This window comes from Gossypium hirsutum, chromosome A02 (assembly GCF_007990345.1).
Source record: "Gossypium hirsutum isolate 1008001.06 chromosome A02, Gossypium_hirsutum_v2.1, whole genome shotgun sequence".
Taxonomy (NCBI): domain Eukaryota; kingdom Viridiplantae; phylum Streptophyta; class Magnoliopsida; order Malvales; family Malvaceae; genus Gossypium; species Gossypium hirsutum.
This window is the reverse complement of record NC_053425.1, coordinates 20,412,305-20,430,954: the sequence shown is the minus strand read 5'-3', so window position 1 is coordinate 20,430,954 and position 18,650 is coordinate 20,412,305. Positions and strand designations below refer to the sequence as shown.

General features: G+C 34.5%; 1 protein-coding gene and 1 non-coding gene across 2 annotated transcripts; one reads left to right on the top strand and one right to left on the bottom strand.

Moving 5' to 3' along the window:
• Nucleotides 1-8,980: 8,980 nt before the first annotated feature.
• On the bottom strand, nt 8,981-9,087 carry LOC121217434 (small nucleolar RNA R71). Its single transcript, XR_005913533.1, has one exon. It is a non-coding gene; the product is annotated as a small nucleolar RNA R71 (small nucleolar RNA).
• An 8,615-nt stretch (nt 9,088-17,702) lies between these two features.
• On the top strand, nt 17,703-18,375 carry LOC107951421 (uncharacterized). Its single transcript, XM_016886472.2, has one exon. It carries the CDS (start codon nt 17,881-17,883, stop codon nt 18,214-18,216), a length of 336 nt encoding a protein of 111 aa, XP_016741961.1. The 5' UTR covers nt 17,703-17,880; the 3' UTR covers nt 18,217-18,375.
• Nucleotides 18,376-18,650: the final 275 nt, after the last annotated feature.

Here is an 18,650-nt window from a genome sequence, read left to right as displayed (position 1 = left end):
TTTCCTATCACATGTACTCAACCATCAAGTTAGTCTCATGCCAGTATAATGTAACATCCTTCATAGATGAGCTCATCAGTTCAAACATGTCTATTCCCATTTAACATTTTAATCCCGTCAAATTTCTTGGAATATCGATGGATATCTCGTTTACCATCAAATCATGCAAGTGATCTTTTAAATATGCACTCTCGTGAACCTCACTTTTATGGCAGGATTACTAGTCTAGGCTAAATCTCCCACAACGTAACTCACAGAATAATGTCTAGATTACCAATCTAGGCTAAATCCCCTACAATGACATATACTCTTACAAGTTCTGGTTTGAATTACCAGTCCAGGCTAAATTCAGATCCTATTCAGATTAACCATCTGGGTTAAATACGTCAAAGCACACATATTATTTGGGATGCTGGATCCCTATAGGATCACCCGTCCAGGTTAGATCCTTTATACCATTATTTCATTTTCGAGTAATTCATCAGACATCCCCTTTTTTTTCCAACCGGGACATTTCATCATGACATTAATAATTCATGAGTTGTCATACAATAATTATTACTATTATAATTCATACATGTACATACATCTTTAATGTATTTAAATATAGTTTACATTCGAGTTACACGAACTTACCTGGTAATTGCTTAGGTTTCGTATTTTAGTTATTCCGAAACTTTTTATTTTCCATGATCGATCTCCAGAATTGGTTCCTCGGGGTCTATATCAGTAAAAATAAATTATTAATACTTCATGCTATTTATTTCGGACCTAAAATTCACCTCGGGCAAAATGACCATTTTGCCCCTAACATTTCAAAATTTTACAACTTAGTCCCTAGGCTCGTAAAATGAAATACATGCAATTCCTTGGTTAACCAAGCCTAGTCAAATGTATTATAAACTCATACTAGCCCAAATTTTCCTCTATTTCACATTTCTACCACAAATTTTGTACCTTTTGCAAAAAGGTCCTTTTAGGGGTTTTTCAAGAAAATAACTTAGGAAAAGATGTTTAACACACATTTAACTTTCATATTCCCCCATAAATCATTGAAGAACGAACATGTCACACATGGGTCATTTTGCATACATGAAACCTAGCTTAAAATATGGGTAGAAATGGAGAGAACATGTTTCAAGGATCTCAAAAATACAAAGAACATTAAAAACGAGGCTAGGAGTCATTACTATTGAGCTTGAAAAGTGAAGAAACCCTAGCTAAGGTGTCCCTTGGAATTTCAGAAGCAAGAGGGAGAAGAATGGCTGATTTTTCCTTCATTTCCCCTTTTTATTGATTTTATTACCAAATGACCAAAATGTCCTTCCTTACTAAACTTCCAAAATTTTCCATGCATGCCCATTTTTGTCCAAAAACTTAGAAATTGGGAAAATTACTATTTAAGACCTTCTTATTAATAATATAAAGCAATTTCATGCAAATTGCTTCTAAAATCCAAGTTTTGCAATTTATTCAATTTGGTCCCTAATTTCCAATTGGACACCTTACACTAAGAATTTCTTCATAAAACTTTAACATATGCTTACTTTCATATTCTAGGCTTCATAATAATCATAAAATAAATATTTTGACATTGGATTTGTGATCCTGAAACCACTGTTCCGACTAGGCCCAATTTTGGGATGTTACACAAGTAACATATATAGATACACAAACCATTCTCTTTGAACACAAACTCAATATTGTAATCAAATTCATCATTTACTTCACCTCTCAATACTCTTAGGAATCTCATACGTACCTGAGTCATTTCACTTATTAACACATTCTTTCTCAACTTGTCTTTGCCCGTTGAACCACTCAGAATTGTTAAAGATACTCGGAAATCACATAAGCTCTTACAATGCCATATCCTAGATATGGTCTTACATGTTATCACATATCGATGCCACTATCCCAAATAGCGTCTTAAACGAATCAATATGCGATGCCAATGTCCCAGACATGGTCTTACATGTAATCACAACTCGATAACCTAATGTCATGGCATTCGTATACTATGCTATCCCTAAGGTTTGTACGGGACTTTCGGATGTCGTAACTTCGTCGATTCTTGCTCGTATTTGCTTGTTCAACATTCATAGCATTTCAATGACAAGTAATTACATATATTTCAATATAAAGACATTTATTTGCATATGAACTTACCTCGTAGTCAAAAATAACGAACGGGATCGACTATTCGATAACTTTCGTTTTTGCCCGATCTAAATTTAATTTCTTTCGTTCAGGATCTATTCATATTCAAAATTAATCTATTTAATTACTAATTCCAATAGTTTCATCCAAAAACACAAAATTTAGCCAATTTGCACTTTGGCCCTAAAATTTTATTTCTTACAATTTAGTTCTTATTTCAATAAACACAAAATTACACCAATTCAATTCAAACCCATGTCTAACCGAATTTTGTATAACTTCATAGCAGCCCATATGTTCATTTATTTAGCACATTTAACCACACACTTTACACATTTTTTAATGTAGCCCTTAAATGGCAATTTCACTAAAAATCACTTTATAAAACATGATAATCTATCAACATATACTCATTTTCCATCATCAAACATTCAAGAACTCAAACATTTATCAATGGCACTTTACAAAATCATCATCAATTCTGAAAATTAAAGCACGGGCTAGCTAGACCATGAAGCAACAATCACGAAAATATAGAAATCATTAAAAATCAAGCTCAAACAGTACCTTAATCAATAATCTATATGGCCGAACCCTAGATGAACATGAAAGCCTTCTTTTTCTTTGTAAATTCGGCAATATGGTGAAGATGACAACAAAAATCCTTTTTTTTATTTAATTAACCTTAATAACTAATTTACCAAATTAACCGTTAATAAATCATTATAAAATCACTTAATTATAAGGCCATTAATGTCCATTAGCCTTATCAATGGCATAATAACATCATAAGGACCTTTAGCTTAATAAACCATAGAAAATAGACACATTTAACATATAGCATGTGACTTTTGCATTTTACTCGATTTAGTCCTTTTCTCAAATTAATCACTTAAACGACAAAATTAGCTCATGAAATTTTCACCCATATATATTCACATGCTGTAAACACATAAAATAATATTGAAAATAATTTTCCAACCTTATATTTGTGGTTCTGAAACCACTATTCTGATTTAGCTAAAACTGGGCTGTTACAACTCTCCCCCGTTAAAGATTTTTGTCCCCGAAAATCTTACCAGTGAATAGGTTTGGATATTGCTTTCTCATAACATCCTCGGGTTCCCACGTAGCTTCTTCAATCCTGTGTCAATGCCATAACAATTTTACTAAAGCAATTCTTTTATTTCTTATCTTTTTGATCTCACGAGCTAGAATTTGGACCAGTTCTTCACTGTATGATAAATCTGACTGAATCTCAACTTCAGTTGGGGAAACAACATGCGAAGGATCAGATCTGTATCTTCATAACATCGATACATGAAATATGTTATGAATCTTTTCTAACTTAGACGGCAATGCTAGCCGATAAGCAACTGGTCCGACTCGCTCGATGATTTCATACGGTCATATGAATCACAGACTTAGTTTGCCTTTACGACCAAATCGAAGCCTTTACGACCAAATCGAAGTATTTTCTTCCACGAAGATACTTTCAAGAATACTCTATCCCCGATCTGAAACTCAATATCTTTCCATTTCAAGTCTGCGTATGATTTCTGATGATTTGATGTTGCTTTCAAACTATCATGAATTACTTTCACTTTTTCTTCTATTTCTCTAATCAGATCAACCCCGTGAATCTTATTCTCAATAAGTTCAGTCCAATACAATGGTGTTCAACACTTCCGACCATATAAAGCTTCGTATGGTGCCATTTTAATACTCGATTGAAAACTGTTATTATACGCGAATTCAATCAACGACAAATATTTTTCCTATGTACCTTCGAACTCAAGAATGCAACATCTCAACATATCCTCGAGTATCAGAATAACTCGTTCAGATTGACCATCCGTTTATGGATGAAATGCAGTACTGAAATGTTGCTTTGTACTCAGCGCATCTTGCAATTTCTTCCAAAATCTTGATGTGAACCTCAGATCTCTATTCGAAACAATAGAAACAAGTACTCTATGCAACCTCACAATCTGAGAGATGTACAACTCAGCAAGTTTATCAAGTGAATAATCTGTGCATACCAAAATGAAATGAGTCAATTTTGTCAATCTATCAACAACAACCCAGATTGCATCTTTCGTACTCGGAGATAGGGGTAAACCCGAAACAAAATCCATAGTCACTTTATCTCATTTCTATTCGGGAATCATGATAGGCTGTAATAAACCTGACGACACTTGATGTTCAGCTTTTACTTACTGACAAATCAAACACTTAGAAACAAACTCTGAAATGTCACGTTTCATACCATGCCACCAATAAAGCTGTTTTAAATCATTATACATTTTTGTGCTTCCTGGATGAATAGATAAACGACTACTATGTGCTTCATTCAAAATCATTTGAATCAACTCTGAATTCCTCGGAACACATATTCGACCTCTGGATCTCAAACAATCGTCAACATCAAGTTGTAATTCTTAATCAGGGTTAGAATTACATTGAGCTCATTTTTCTAACATTTCATTATCAACTTTCTGAGCTTTACAAATCTGCTATAAAAGCAACAGTCTTGCTTTCAACTCAGCTACAATTGAGCCATCATCAAATAGAGCCAACAGTGTATTCATTGCATGTAGAGTAAACAAAGATTTCTGGCTTAAAGCATCAGCAACTGCATTTGGTTTTCCCGGATGATAGTTAATCACTAACTCATATTCTTTTAGAAATTCTAACCATCTCCGCTGCCTCAAATTCAAATCTTTCTGAGTCATCAAATATTTCAACCTTTTGTGATCTGAATAGACATGGCATTTCTCACCAAACAAATAATGGCGCCAAATCTTCAATGCAAGCACAATGGCTGCTAACTCTAAATCATGCGTCGGGCAATTCTTTTCATGTTGTTTCAACTGTCGCTAGGCATAAGCTATGACTTTGTCTTCCTGCATCAAAACACAGCCCAAACTATTTAACGATGCATCACTATAGATTACAAATTCTTTACCCGATTCTGGTTGAACACTGGAGCTTCAATCAAAAGAGTTTTTAGCTGATCAAAGCTTTTCTAACATTTTTCAAACTATTCAAACTTTACATCTTTTTGAAGCAATCTTGTCAACGGAGTCGCAATCATCGGATAGCCTTTTACAAGCCCTCTATAGTAACCAGCTAGTCCCAAAAAACTATGGACTGTGGACACATTTCTCGGAGGCTTCTAATCCATTATTGCAAAAATCTTGCTCAAATCGACTCGAATACCCGATGCTAACACAATATGCCCTATAAAACCAACTTCACGCAACTAGGATTCACATTTACTAAACTTTGCATATAATTGCTTATCTCGCAGAGTCTACAATATAATTCTCAAATGCTCGGCATGCTCAGTTTCATCTCTCAAATAGATCAAAATATCATCTATGAACACAACAACAAATCGATCTTGGTATGGTCTGAAATTCCGGTTCATTAAATCCATGAAGACAACAGGTGCATTCGTTAGTCCAAAAGGCATAACCAAAAATTCATAGTGACTATACCTCGTTCTAAATGTAGTCTTTGGCACATCAGAATCTCTAACTCGCAACTGGTAATAACCCAATCTCAAATCTATCTTTGAAAACACTGTAGCCCCTTTCAATTGATCAAACAAATCATCAATTCGCGGTAGAGGATATTTGTTCTTGATCGTCACTTTGTTAAGCTGTCGATAGTCTACACATATTCTCATCATGCCATCTTTCTTTTTCACAAGCAATACGAGAGCACCCCAAGGCGAGAAACTCGGTCTTGCAAAACCTATATCCGTCAACTCTTGCAACTGAGATTTCAATTCTTTTAATCTATCGGGGCCATTCTATATGGAGCTATCGATATCGGCTTTGTACTTGGCATTAACTCAATGCCAAATTCAACCTCTCGGATTGGTGGTAAACCCGGTAACTCTTCAGGAAACACATCTGGATACTCACACACAACTAGCACTGATTCTATCCTCATTTTAGTCACTTTCGTATCTAGCATATAAGCAAAGTAGGCTTCATAACCCTTTCTTACATATTTCTGAGCTAACATCGAAGAAATCACTACTGGTAAACCATTCAAATCATTTGACTCAATTCGGATAATTTCATTATTCTGAAATCTCAAATCTATCGTCTTTCTTTTGCAATTCACAACAACATCATGCAATGTTAGCCAATCCATACCCAGGATTAAATCAAACTTGTCAAATGGCAATAACATTAAATCAGTCGGAAAGCAATTATCCTGAATAATCAATGGACAATTCTTGCACACTTTATCAACTAAAACGCACTTGCTTATAGGGTTCGGTACTCTAATTACAAATTCAGTGGACTCTATAGGCAAAGTCTTACTGGATACTAAATTCACACATACATATGAATGAGTTGATCCTGGATCTATTAATACAATAACTTCAGTATCATAGATAGTAAAAGTACCGGTGATAACATCTGGAGATGACGCTTCTTTGCGAGCGCGAATAGCGTAGGCTCGAACAGGTGCTCTAGCATCAGATCTCGCAGTAGTGTCTTGTGTCACACCTCTACCACCACTCACATTCCCCGTGTTTCTAGGTGGTCTACCTCTAGCTACAGTATTACTTGGTCTCATGTTCTGTACTGTATCTTGTTCAGCCAACTACAGACAATCACGGATAAAATGATCCAATAATCCACATTTAAAACAAGCCCTATCATTCAATCTAAAATCACCGGGATGCTGGTTACCATAATGTTTACATTCAGGTCGATTAGGTCTTACACTGGCAATAGTAGCAACAAATGTAGTTTGGGCTTTGGAACTGATAAACCGTAATTTATACATATTTTTACCCCATGTTTAATGCATTTTATGGATGATTTCCCATTAGAATTGGTGAATTCAATGCTCCTAATGCTTTAATTTCATGTTTCATAGTTAGAAGAGCATAGGAGAGCGAAAGGAACGAGAAACGGGCCAAAAACGGAGAAAATAGGCCAAAGTACAAAATCAACATGGCCTGGACCTCCTCACACGGGCAGACCACACGGTCGTGTCAATTTGGCAGGCTCGAGAACGGCTTGAAGTAATCACACACGGGCGTGTCCCTGCCGAGCCAAGTTGAGTCTAATTCGAAAAAGGCTAATTTTGAGGGTTCTTAGGCATTCCAAAGCCTATAAATACACTCTAGAGGAGGAAGAAAAGGGGGCACACAAGGAGGAAGGAAGGAATTACTCCAAGGAAGCCAATTGATCCATCTCAGAAGCCGGATTCATCATCAAGACTAAAGATCTCTCCTCAATTTCCTCTTCAGGAGTTTTGGGTTTTCTTTATGTTTTGTATTCTTTATTATTCTGAGATGTTTTCTTATTTTGTTATGAACTAAAACCCCTAAATACCTAAGGGGAATGAAACCTAAGACGAATCTTGTTATTATTTTTTGAATTGTATGATAAATATTTAACTTGTTCTTAATTATGTGCTCTTAATTCTTGTTTTGATATCCCAGGATACTGATTCAAGATAAGCTCTTATTCAGAGGAGGAATAGACCCTGTCTAAGAGTACATTGGTCATAATTAAGCGGAGTTGTTTGCGCGCCTAGACATAGGGTGACAAGATTTTGCTAGATTAGGGTGAAACCTAATAAGGGGAACCATAGATCGAGTTAATGATATCCTAGGGTGTTAATTAGAGAAAGGTCTCAATTATTCAACCTAGGGATTAGACGTTATTAGTCTTGAATAGGGATAATAACATAAATTAGGGATCTATACGGAACAAGTTAAATGAATAAATCGTCTGATTCGGAGCCAGAATAACAAGTGCAGTCTAGGTGGATTTTTCCTTAGGTATTTTCTTAATTCAATCGATTTTCCAAAAAGAAATTCCCCAATTCTATTCTCTGTGAGTTCTTAGTTTAGATAATTAGTTAGTTAAAACAAAACCTTTTTATTCTTAGGCTAGATAATAAAAAGACTGTCATTACTAGTGTTTTTAGTTCCTTCAGGTTCGACAATCAGGTCTTGCTAAAACTATTCTACTGTTCGATAGGTACACTTGCCTACATCGCGATAATAGTTAGTTTCAAGAATGATTAATTATAAATATTTAAAATCTATCACGAAATTACGCGATCAAGTTTTTAGCGCCGTTGTCGGGGAACTAAGATATTAGGAACGCTCAATTTTTATTACTTTAGCCATTTATTTTTCTTGCAATTTAATTTAATTTAATTTTTTATTTTATTAATTTACTTTTTCTTTCTCTTGACAGTTTTTATAATTTATGACTAGAAGAAACCCGTCAAGACCACTACTTAACGAAGAAATTGATCGCACAGTTCGCAGAAACCAAAGAGAAATAAGGTAAAGCTTAAGATACACAGAGAACGAGTAAGAGGACGATACTCAACCCCCAACCGAAGAGATGGCTGAAAACCAAGACAATCAGCTACCTCTTGTAATTGCATCAAAATCCTGCTCCACGCACTACGTATGATTATGCTAAACCTTCTTTAACAGGAACTGAATCAAGCATAGTTAGACCTGCTGTAGCTGCAAATACTTTTAAACTGAAACCTAACACAAGTCAAATGATACAACAGTTTGTTCAGTTTGATGGTTTGCAGGATGAAGTTCCCAACACTCACTTAGCAAACTTTTTGGAACTATGCGATACATTTAAAATCAATGGCGTTTCTGATGATGCCATTTATCTTTGGTATTCCCTTTTTCATTGAGAAACAAAGCTAAAAGTGGTTGAACTCATTACCACGAGGTTCAATCACTACTTGGGAACAAATGACCAAAAAATTTCTATTAAAATATCTTTCGCCGGCTAAAATGACTAAATTACGTAATGATATCTCTTTGTTTATGTAGATGGACTTAGAAACTCTTTTCGATGCATGGGAGAGATACAAAGACTTACTGAAAAGGTGCCCTCACCATGGGTTACCGCTTTGGCTATAGGTTCAAATGCTCCATAATGGCCTAAACCCTTGGACTCGACAAATGGTTGACGCAGCTGCTGGCGGAACCATCAATAATAAAACATCTAAAGATGCCTATGAATTTACAGAGGAGATGTCACTGAATAACTATCAGTGGCAAGTCATGAAGACTAAGCCAACTAAAACAGCAAGCATTTATAACGTCGATTCGGTTACTATACTGTCAAACCAGATAAAACTTCTAAATAAAAAGATTAATGGTTTACTTAGTTTTTCACAGGTTCACCCAGTAATGCAGTGTGAAGCAAGTGGAGGTGGAACAAGCCATTTAGAATACCAGCCTTATGGCCACAACATGGATAACGAGCAGTTAAATTACATGGGTAATAATTCTGGATCTCAAAACAATCCATATAGTAACACTTACAATGCAGGTTGGAGGAACCACCCAAATTTCTCATGGGGAGGCTAAGGAAATCAGAGACCACCTCTAGGCTACCAACAACCACCCTACCAACAGGAAAAGAAGCCGAACCTTGAAGAGATACTCTCAAAGTTTATCTTGGTGTCAGAAACCCGTTTTCAAAACACCAAAATAGCACTTAAAAATCAACAAGCATCAATCCAAGGGCTCGAAACTAAGATAGGCCAGCTTTCCAAACTAATCTCCAAACGACCACAAGGTAGCTTGCCAAGTAATACTGAACCCAACCCAAGGGAATAGCTCAATGCAATTAATATTCAAGATGACGAAGGAGTCGTTGAGCCTAAACCAGAACTGAGGCAAGAAACTGTGGTAAGCAAAGGTCAATGTGAGGTAGGTCATAATAAAAACAAATCAGTGAATGTCGAATATAAACCTCGTGTGCCATACCCCAACGCGACAAGGAAAGATCGCTTAGATGAACAATTTGGTAAATTTCTTAAACTCTTAAAAAAATTTCACATTAACTTACCGTTTATTGAAGCTCTATCGCAGATGCCAAACGTAATGAAATTTTTAAAGAAGCTTTTAGCAAATAAGCGAAAGTTGGACGAGGCGTCGCATGTGGAGCTAAACATAGTGTGCTCAGCTATTCTGAAAAATAAGCTACCGAACAAACTAAAAGATCCATTGAGTTTTACGATTCCTTACTTAATTGGTAGTTTAGATATTAATAATGCATTAGCTAATTTAGTGACTAGTATCAATGTCATGCCTTACAAAATGTTTAAACAATTAGGTCTCGGGAAACCCAAATAGACTAGGATGAGCATTCAATTAGCAGACAAAACTATAAGATTTCCTAGGGGTATTATTGAAGATGTGCTCGTTAAAATAGATAAATTTATATTTCCCATTGACTTCATTGTTCTAGACATAGAGGAGGATAGCAACACTCCTTTAATTCTAGGAAGGCCCTTTTTAGCAACTACTAAAATGATTATTGATGTTGGCACATGTGAACTCACACTCCGTGTGGGAGACGAAACAATCACTCTTCAAACTCTCAATTCTGGCAACACATCAGAAATTGAAGGTGATCGTTTAACCCATTCTACTAAAACTGACAATATGGTATAACCTACATTGCAGGAAATGAGTCTGAAGGAAGCACATGAGTCATTTTCAAGCAATAGTAGAGGACCTGTTCATGAAGATTGAAGGTTACAAATCGAGGAGCTAGATGAATGGCTGACGCATAAACCGAGAACACACGATAAACCAAAACTACACCAGGACGAGCTCAATACTTTTCCAAATCAACTTAAGGTTGGAGATAGAGGCTTATTAGATGCTGCAGATCCCCACATTGTCACTACCACACCGAATGAAGAAATCCCTCTTATGGTAATCAGCATTTTCTCATTCGGTACAGTCGAGGTGAGTCATCCCAAGTTTGGCACTTTTAAAGTAAACAACACCCATTTAAAACCTTATTTTGATGAGATTGATAGCAGGAATGAGGAGTATAAACTCCTCAAACCACTATGATCATTCATCGGAGAGGTAAGTTGAGCTTAGACTATAAATAAGCGCTTCTCAGGAGGCAACCCGAGCACTAACTGTATTAACTTCTTTAAAATTTAGTCTTCAACACCTAACTTACTAACGGAGCTCTTGAATACAGGTTTTCCACAAAGACACGGCCAAAAGCACGGGCATGCTTAGGGCCGTGTGAAAATAGGGCAACGATTTTTCCAAACACGGGCTACGATAAAACACCACGGCCGTGCGACATGGCCGGGGTCGAACCTGCCAAAACAACACGGGCGTGCGACATGCCCGTGTGTAAGAATTGTGTATAAGATTATCGAGTAAATGATCCAAATTGTCAATTCTGAGTGCGAGGTAAATCACTGATGCACTAGGTGTGCATATTCTTAAAGCATGGAAGGACTTCCGAATGAATTAATGTATTTGAGCGAGAGTTAAGGTTGAAATGAATAAATACGGGAAAGTTCAAGTATGTTAGATAGCTATGTGGTAGATGATACTATGTGTATGAAGCTTGATGAATTTGTATGGATATATGAAATGAGATAGAATAGAATTGATGGATGAATTGTGAATTATTAAGTGTTTATTAGTTGATGTTTCATATATTACAAATTGTTGATTATTTATGGTACGAACTTACTAAGCTTTAAAGCTTATTGTGTGAAATGTTCTCTGTTTTACAGTTTTATAAAGCAAGCTCGGATTTGGGGATCATCACTAACATCAATCACACTATCAGACATCTATTTTGGCACCATTTTGAGAGTTGTATATATGATATATGGCATGTATAGTCTATTGTCATTTTGGTATGTTTTGTGTCATGATTAGCCATGAGACTTGGCTTGTAAATATTGGTAGATATGACCTCTTAAGTTGGCCTAATTAGTATGTTTGATAAGTAGGAAATGTGATGTTTATAATGTTCATGTGATGATTTAAATATGGGACGTTGAATTGGTAAGATTTGTGGTATGAAATAGGTGATATGATGAGATTATACTTTTGAAACTTATGTGGGTTCTAATGATTTTGGTATATTTAAATTGTGGAATTGAGTAGTGAATTGGATGGTATTTGGATGTTATGCAATATGTATGAAATGGTTGATTTGGTTGTCTATAAATGATGCAAAAATGTTGTGGTTTTGGTGTGATTGAGATAGGTGGGAAATATGGCTTAAACCAAGCCTAATTTCACCCCACACGGTTGAGGACACGGGCGTGTGTCTCGACCGTGTGTCTATTTTGATTTAGTTATTTAAATAAGTCTCGAGCATGGCCTAGACACACAGGCGTGTCTGGTGGCCGTGTGAGGCACACAGCCTTGATACATGGACGTGTATGGCCATTTCGAAGGGTATACGGGCTAGACACATGGACATGTGGTCAGCCGTGTGACCTAAGTTAGTCTCGATCACGGGCAAGGCACACGGGCATGTCTTGTGGCCGTGTGGTTAAGTCAGTATGTATGCCCTTTTTTGCCACAGTTTGGACACACGGGCATGTCTAAAGTCGTGTGAGGCACACGGCCAGTTCACACGGGCGTGTGACTTGTATAATTTTGAAAATTTTGTTAAGTTTCTGAGAAAAATTATATGTGCTTGGTTTAGTCCTGACCCCTTTCTAAAGCATGTTTAAGATCTCGTAGACCTATGTAAGGGACTTTGTAATGATGTGTGACAATAATGCTATGGTGATTTAAAAATGAATGCAAGATTTTTAGATTTGTCCAGTAACGCCTTTAACCCTAGTCTGACGACGGATATAGGTTAGGGGTGTTACATGTATTTTTTCCAATAGTACTTCTATACAACAATGTTCTGTATGTCCTCTAGCAAAAAAAAACTAGATTACCATTTCCAATAAGTAAAACTCAGACTGAGGCAACGCTTTCTCTTATTCATTTAAATTTGTGGGGTCCGTATAGAGTTTCAACCCATAGTGGGCATAGATATTTCTTGACTATTGTAGATGATTTTACTTGTTTGACTTGGGTGTATCTTTTGCGTTTAAAGAGTGATGTTCTAGTACAACTCAAACAATTTTATCTCATGATAAAAAATTAATTTTCTGCTACTGTTAAAACTATACGGAGTGATAATGGAAGTGAATTTTTTAACACTACATGTACTAAATTTTTTCGTACAACGGGAATTATACACCAAATTTCTTGTACTCACACTCCATAACAAAATGGGGTGGTTAAGCATAAATATCAACATCTACTTGAGGTAGCCCGCTCTTTAAAATTTCAATCTCATATGCCTAGCAAATTTTGGGGAGAGTGTGTCTTAGCAGCCTGTTTTATTATTGATCGTTTACTGACTCCTCTTTTAGATTAGAAAAGTCCTTTTGAGGTTTTCTATTCTACAAGAAATTACCTGATATTTCTTGTTTAAAGGTTTTTGGTTGTCTTTGCTACACCACCACACCTCATTATCGTGATAAATTTTTCCCAAAAGCAATACCATCTGTTTTCATAAGGTATTCTACTGTCCAAAAATGCTATATTTTATTCAACCTTTACACGAAAACATTTTTTGTTAGTCGAGATGTCATTTTTCATGAAAATATTTTTCCTGTTAAATTTCCTATTCAATCTCCTTTTTTTCTTCCCTACTTCTGATACACTTTTCTTGACCTTGATTATTCTTTTTCCCATCTCGCTAATATCATGGCTTTACCATCCATTCATCATTCATTTTTTCCTATTTCTTCCCTCGATTCACCTGTTGTTCCTTCATCACCTACACCACCTTTACGTCGTACTTCGCATCTTCCTAAACAACCACAATGGATGCAAGACTATGTTTGTTCTAACCAGTCCTCTGCTCCTTCACTTGAGACAGGTCAGTATGCCATTTCTTAGTTTTATTCTTCTTCTCATTTACCATATCCTTCTTGTTCTTTTGCTGCTAATATTTTTGCTATTACTGAACCCCAAACTTATCAAGAGGCTATTCTGGATTCGAGATGGATTAATGTTATGAAACAAGAAATTCGGGCTTTGGAAGAGAATGGCACGTGGGAGGTGGTGCCATTGCCTCATGGTAAGATTCCCATTGGCTGCAAATGGGTTTATAAGGTGAAATATAAACCTAATGGCTCTATTGAGTGGTTCAAGGCACGGGTTATTGGTAAAGGTTATCGGTAACAAGCAGGAGTGGATTTTCAAGAGACCTTTTCACCAGTCACGAAACAAGTTACTATTCATACTGTTATTAGTGTTGCTATTATGAATGATTTGTTGCTTTTTTCAAATGGATGTGTATAATGCATTTTTTCAGGGTGATTTTTATGAAGAGGTTTACATGGACCTTCCGGAAGGTTTTCGTAAACAGGGGAGCATAAGGTTTGTTGTTTACTCAAGTCCCTTTATGGTTTGAAACAAGCTTCTCAACAATGGAATTTGAAGCTAACTGAGGCTCTCTTACATGGTGGATATGTTCAGAGAAAACATGATTATTCTTTGTTGACAAAAAAATAAGGTGATAAGATTGTTGTGTTACTTGTTTATGTAAATGACTTGCTCATTATTGAAAATGACATTGGGATGATTGATAGGTTAAAAAATGTTCTTCATAGGAGTTTTAAAATGAAAGATTTGGGAGAACTGAAGTATTTCCTTAGTATTGAAATAGCATGATCAAACAAGGGCATCGTTTTAAGTCAAAGGAAGTATGCATTGGAGTTGATATCGGATGGTGGGTTCAACGAAACCAAGCCGGCCAGTACACCACTTGAACAAAATAAGAGGCTTACCATAGCTGAATATGATGATGTTGTGCATTTAAGAGGCTGTAATCATGAGTTGCTGCTAGATGTGTCAGCATATCAAAGACTTATGGGTCGATTATTATACTTAACAAAAACATGGCCAAATATATCATATGCAGTTCAACACTTAAGCCAATTTATTAAAAAACCAAAGAAATCTCACTATGAAAGAAGAGTCCAGGGCAAGGGATTTTTTTGGCTGCTGAAAACAAAACGCAACTATTGTGATTCTGATTAGGCTGCATGTCCTATGACTAGAAGATCAATCACTGGTTTTTGTATTAAACTTGGCAATTCACTTGTTTATTGGAAGTCAAAGAAGCAAAGAATGGTTTCACATTCATTAGCTGAAGCTGAGTATAGGAGTATGGCATCAACAGTTGCTGAAATAGTATGGTGAAGTGGTTTGTTAAAAGATATATGTTTTGATCAATTTGATTCAGCCTTGTTGTTTTCTGATAGCCATGTAGCACTTCAGATTACAGCAAATCTAGTATTTCATGAGTGAACTAAACATATTGAAATCAATTGCCATTTTGTTAGAGAAAAAATACGAGAAGGGTTGATTCAGACACAAAATGTGCGTACTGATAAGCAGCTTTCAGATGTGATGACAAAGGCACTTGGAGTCCAACAACATGAGTATTTGATGTCCAAGTTGGGGGTTAAGGATCTTTATCACTCTCCAACTTGAGGGGGAGTGTTGAAAGGCTGGTGTTGGTTACTGGTTAGTTTGTAAATCTAACTAAAGGTTGTTACTTAGTTAATTAGTTAGGGACTAGAATGTTGATTATAAATAGGTTGTGGGTGTACTTTAAAAATATTCCTTTTATCTCTTAATGAAAGCAGCTTTCAAATTACTTTCGTTTCCCCTCTTTTTCATGCCTTAACTATCATCGCTATTGCTTTTCTCTATTTATTTGTGATTATCACTGGCGTACCAACAACCGACGACGGTCACTGACGTTTTCTAGCAAATACCATAATATTGAATTAAAAAAATAATTATATTAGTTAATTTATTTAATATAAAAACCACATCTTAATATTTTTAAAATGGAAATTCTAATTTAACTAATGGAATGGATTATTGAGTCGATTACTAGAAAGTCATGGCAATTTTATTTATAATAATTTTTTAATTATTTGGTTAAAATATGATGAGAAAAAGGAAAAACTGGAATTGGCAATTTGCTATAATTAAGGAATGAAGTAAAATACCAAAAAAGTATATAAAAATAAAAGAATGAAGTAACGTGAAAGGAAAAGTGATTGTCTACGATGCTGGCTTTGGGACACCTAACCGTGCAAGCTGGCCATGGCCGACGGCTCCTTCTCAACATATATTACTAAGATTGTTTTTTTTTTTGTGTGTGTGTTAATTCTAATTTCAAATTGCTATTTTGCAGTAACATCTAAAAAGATACGTGATTATTTATTGATTAAAGGATTATTATTCTGCCCGGAATATAATAAATTTATAAATATTTTATTGAATTGGTATAATTATCAATTCAGTTAAAAAATTATATAAATATCTTTTCTTACAATATTATAATTAATATTATTATGATGACATTTTTGTCATTTTATACTGTTATAACATCATTAATTAAAATAGTTAAAAATTATAAATTTAAATATCGAACATGTAATCAATTGTATTAAAATATAAATTTGTTATCACTCCACTTAAATTTATTATTAAATCAATTTTAAACTCAAATAATTTTAATATAAAATATGTGAAAATTTTTAATATATATTAAATTTATTATAATGATACATATCAGTATCATAATGTCATTTGTTGAAATTTTTTTATTCCAATCAACAGAGTAATGATCCCTATTGAAATATTTGGAATAAATTTATTTAGTCTAGAATCATATAAATTGGAGAAAATTCATATTAGCAAGAAATTGGTGTCAATGAGAAACAGACAAGACTCAAATTAAGAGTTAATTAAGTCATCAACATTCTACATTATGACAAATATCTCTCGACATAAATAATTTTTAGAGAAAAAGTACATAAATTTCTCAAAGGTTTGGTAAATTTATTAACTGAAATTTGATGAAAAATATGCTAATCGAGGATAAAAAGACGATTTTACTCTTTTATTAGTTAACTATATTTTTTTAGTTTTAATAAAGCTTTATGCAAATAAATGTTAAATATCTTAATAAAATTATATATTAACTTTCAAAATAATTGATTCAATTATTTAATTTAAAATAAAATAATTAAATCTTTGATAAAATATTAATTAAAATAAAAGAAGGAAAATAAATGAAATGATATTTTAATAACTAAAGTACATTTTTTAAAAAGATATGAGTTTGATTAATTAAATTAAATTAATTTTTAAAATTGTCAATGATAATAGTTATATTTTTATCATTTTCTTTTTTCTTTTTATTTTCTTTCATTTTAATCATTTTTTGTCATTAAAACATTCTATAGAATCATACTTAATTTATTTTAAATAAGATAGCTTAAATAATTCATCTCAAAGTAAAATAAGTTTAAAATATTTAAATTTTACTTAATGTAAAATTTAATTTTATAGAACTTCAATTTTTGTAATTAAAAATAGAGAAAAGTATGTATGAATAAAAAAATATACATGGTTAATAAAAAAAAGGATAGTTATCTTTTTATTTAATTTAAATTTCAGGAGGTTTTATCTAATTTGCATCAAACCTGAGAACCATAGAATATTTTTTTACGAAACCTTAAAAAATTTGCAGAGTTTGTCCATTTTTACTATAATTTATAAAATACTATAAAAAATTTTAATCATGGATCATGTTAAAGACATTCACGCGAATCAGCCATGATCACGTTTTAGGACATTTTTGTAATTCCGTAATGGATTAAGGGCAAATGTAGGAATTACACATACTGTATGGTACAGCGACTAAAATTCAAGTATCTTTAATAACTTTAGGCCTTAAGGGACACTTTGAACTCAGCCAAACCTCCCTCCTCTTCACTGTGCCTATTCCAAGCCTTTCATTTTATACCAATTTCATGGCAGCCACTACCTCAGCTACAAGTAGCTGCTCCGGATTCTTCAACCTCCGATCAAATAATGATGAGCCGAGGGTGGTCCGATCCTCATCATCCACTCACAGCTCACCTGCTGGTGGGTGCGGGAAGCTAGATGGTGTTGCTATGTGGTTCATCAATGGTGTAGCGACCGCATTCTTCGCGTCGCTACAACGATGTTCTTGCATCCGTATTGCCACGGAGGAGGAAGACGATGGCGAGGAAGCCAACGACGTACCGTTGATCCATAGTGATGGGAATTACGTGAGGCATGAAGCTGGAACGATCAGCCGGAGGAGGAGGAAGATCATCTCTTAAAAGTGTGGAAATATTTTGGTTTATTACATAATATGGTAAGTTAAATATGATGGGGGATTTTCATGGATTTTGTAAAAGTTTTAATGGGAATTTTCACTTTTTGTTTGAATCAGTGATGAATATGACATGATCAAAATAAGAAGAAAAAGTTCACTAAAATGTCAAATTTTCAGTCTTATTATAAGCTTCCAAGCCAATCGTTTAGAATTAGATTGTTTATAGATATATAAATAATTTTACGCAAGTTGATAGAAACTGACAAAATTTTATAAATTATTCATTTGAAGAGAATAATTGGAGTTTTTTTCTTTTCTTTTTTCATTTTCCTTTTCTTCTCATTAATTCTTAAGTATTTGGATCCTTCCTAAGCACATGGTGCCAATTCATAGCATGTGAAAGTCTTGTGATTCACGTAAATAATTCCAGTTCCTCAC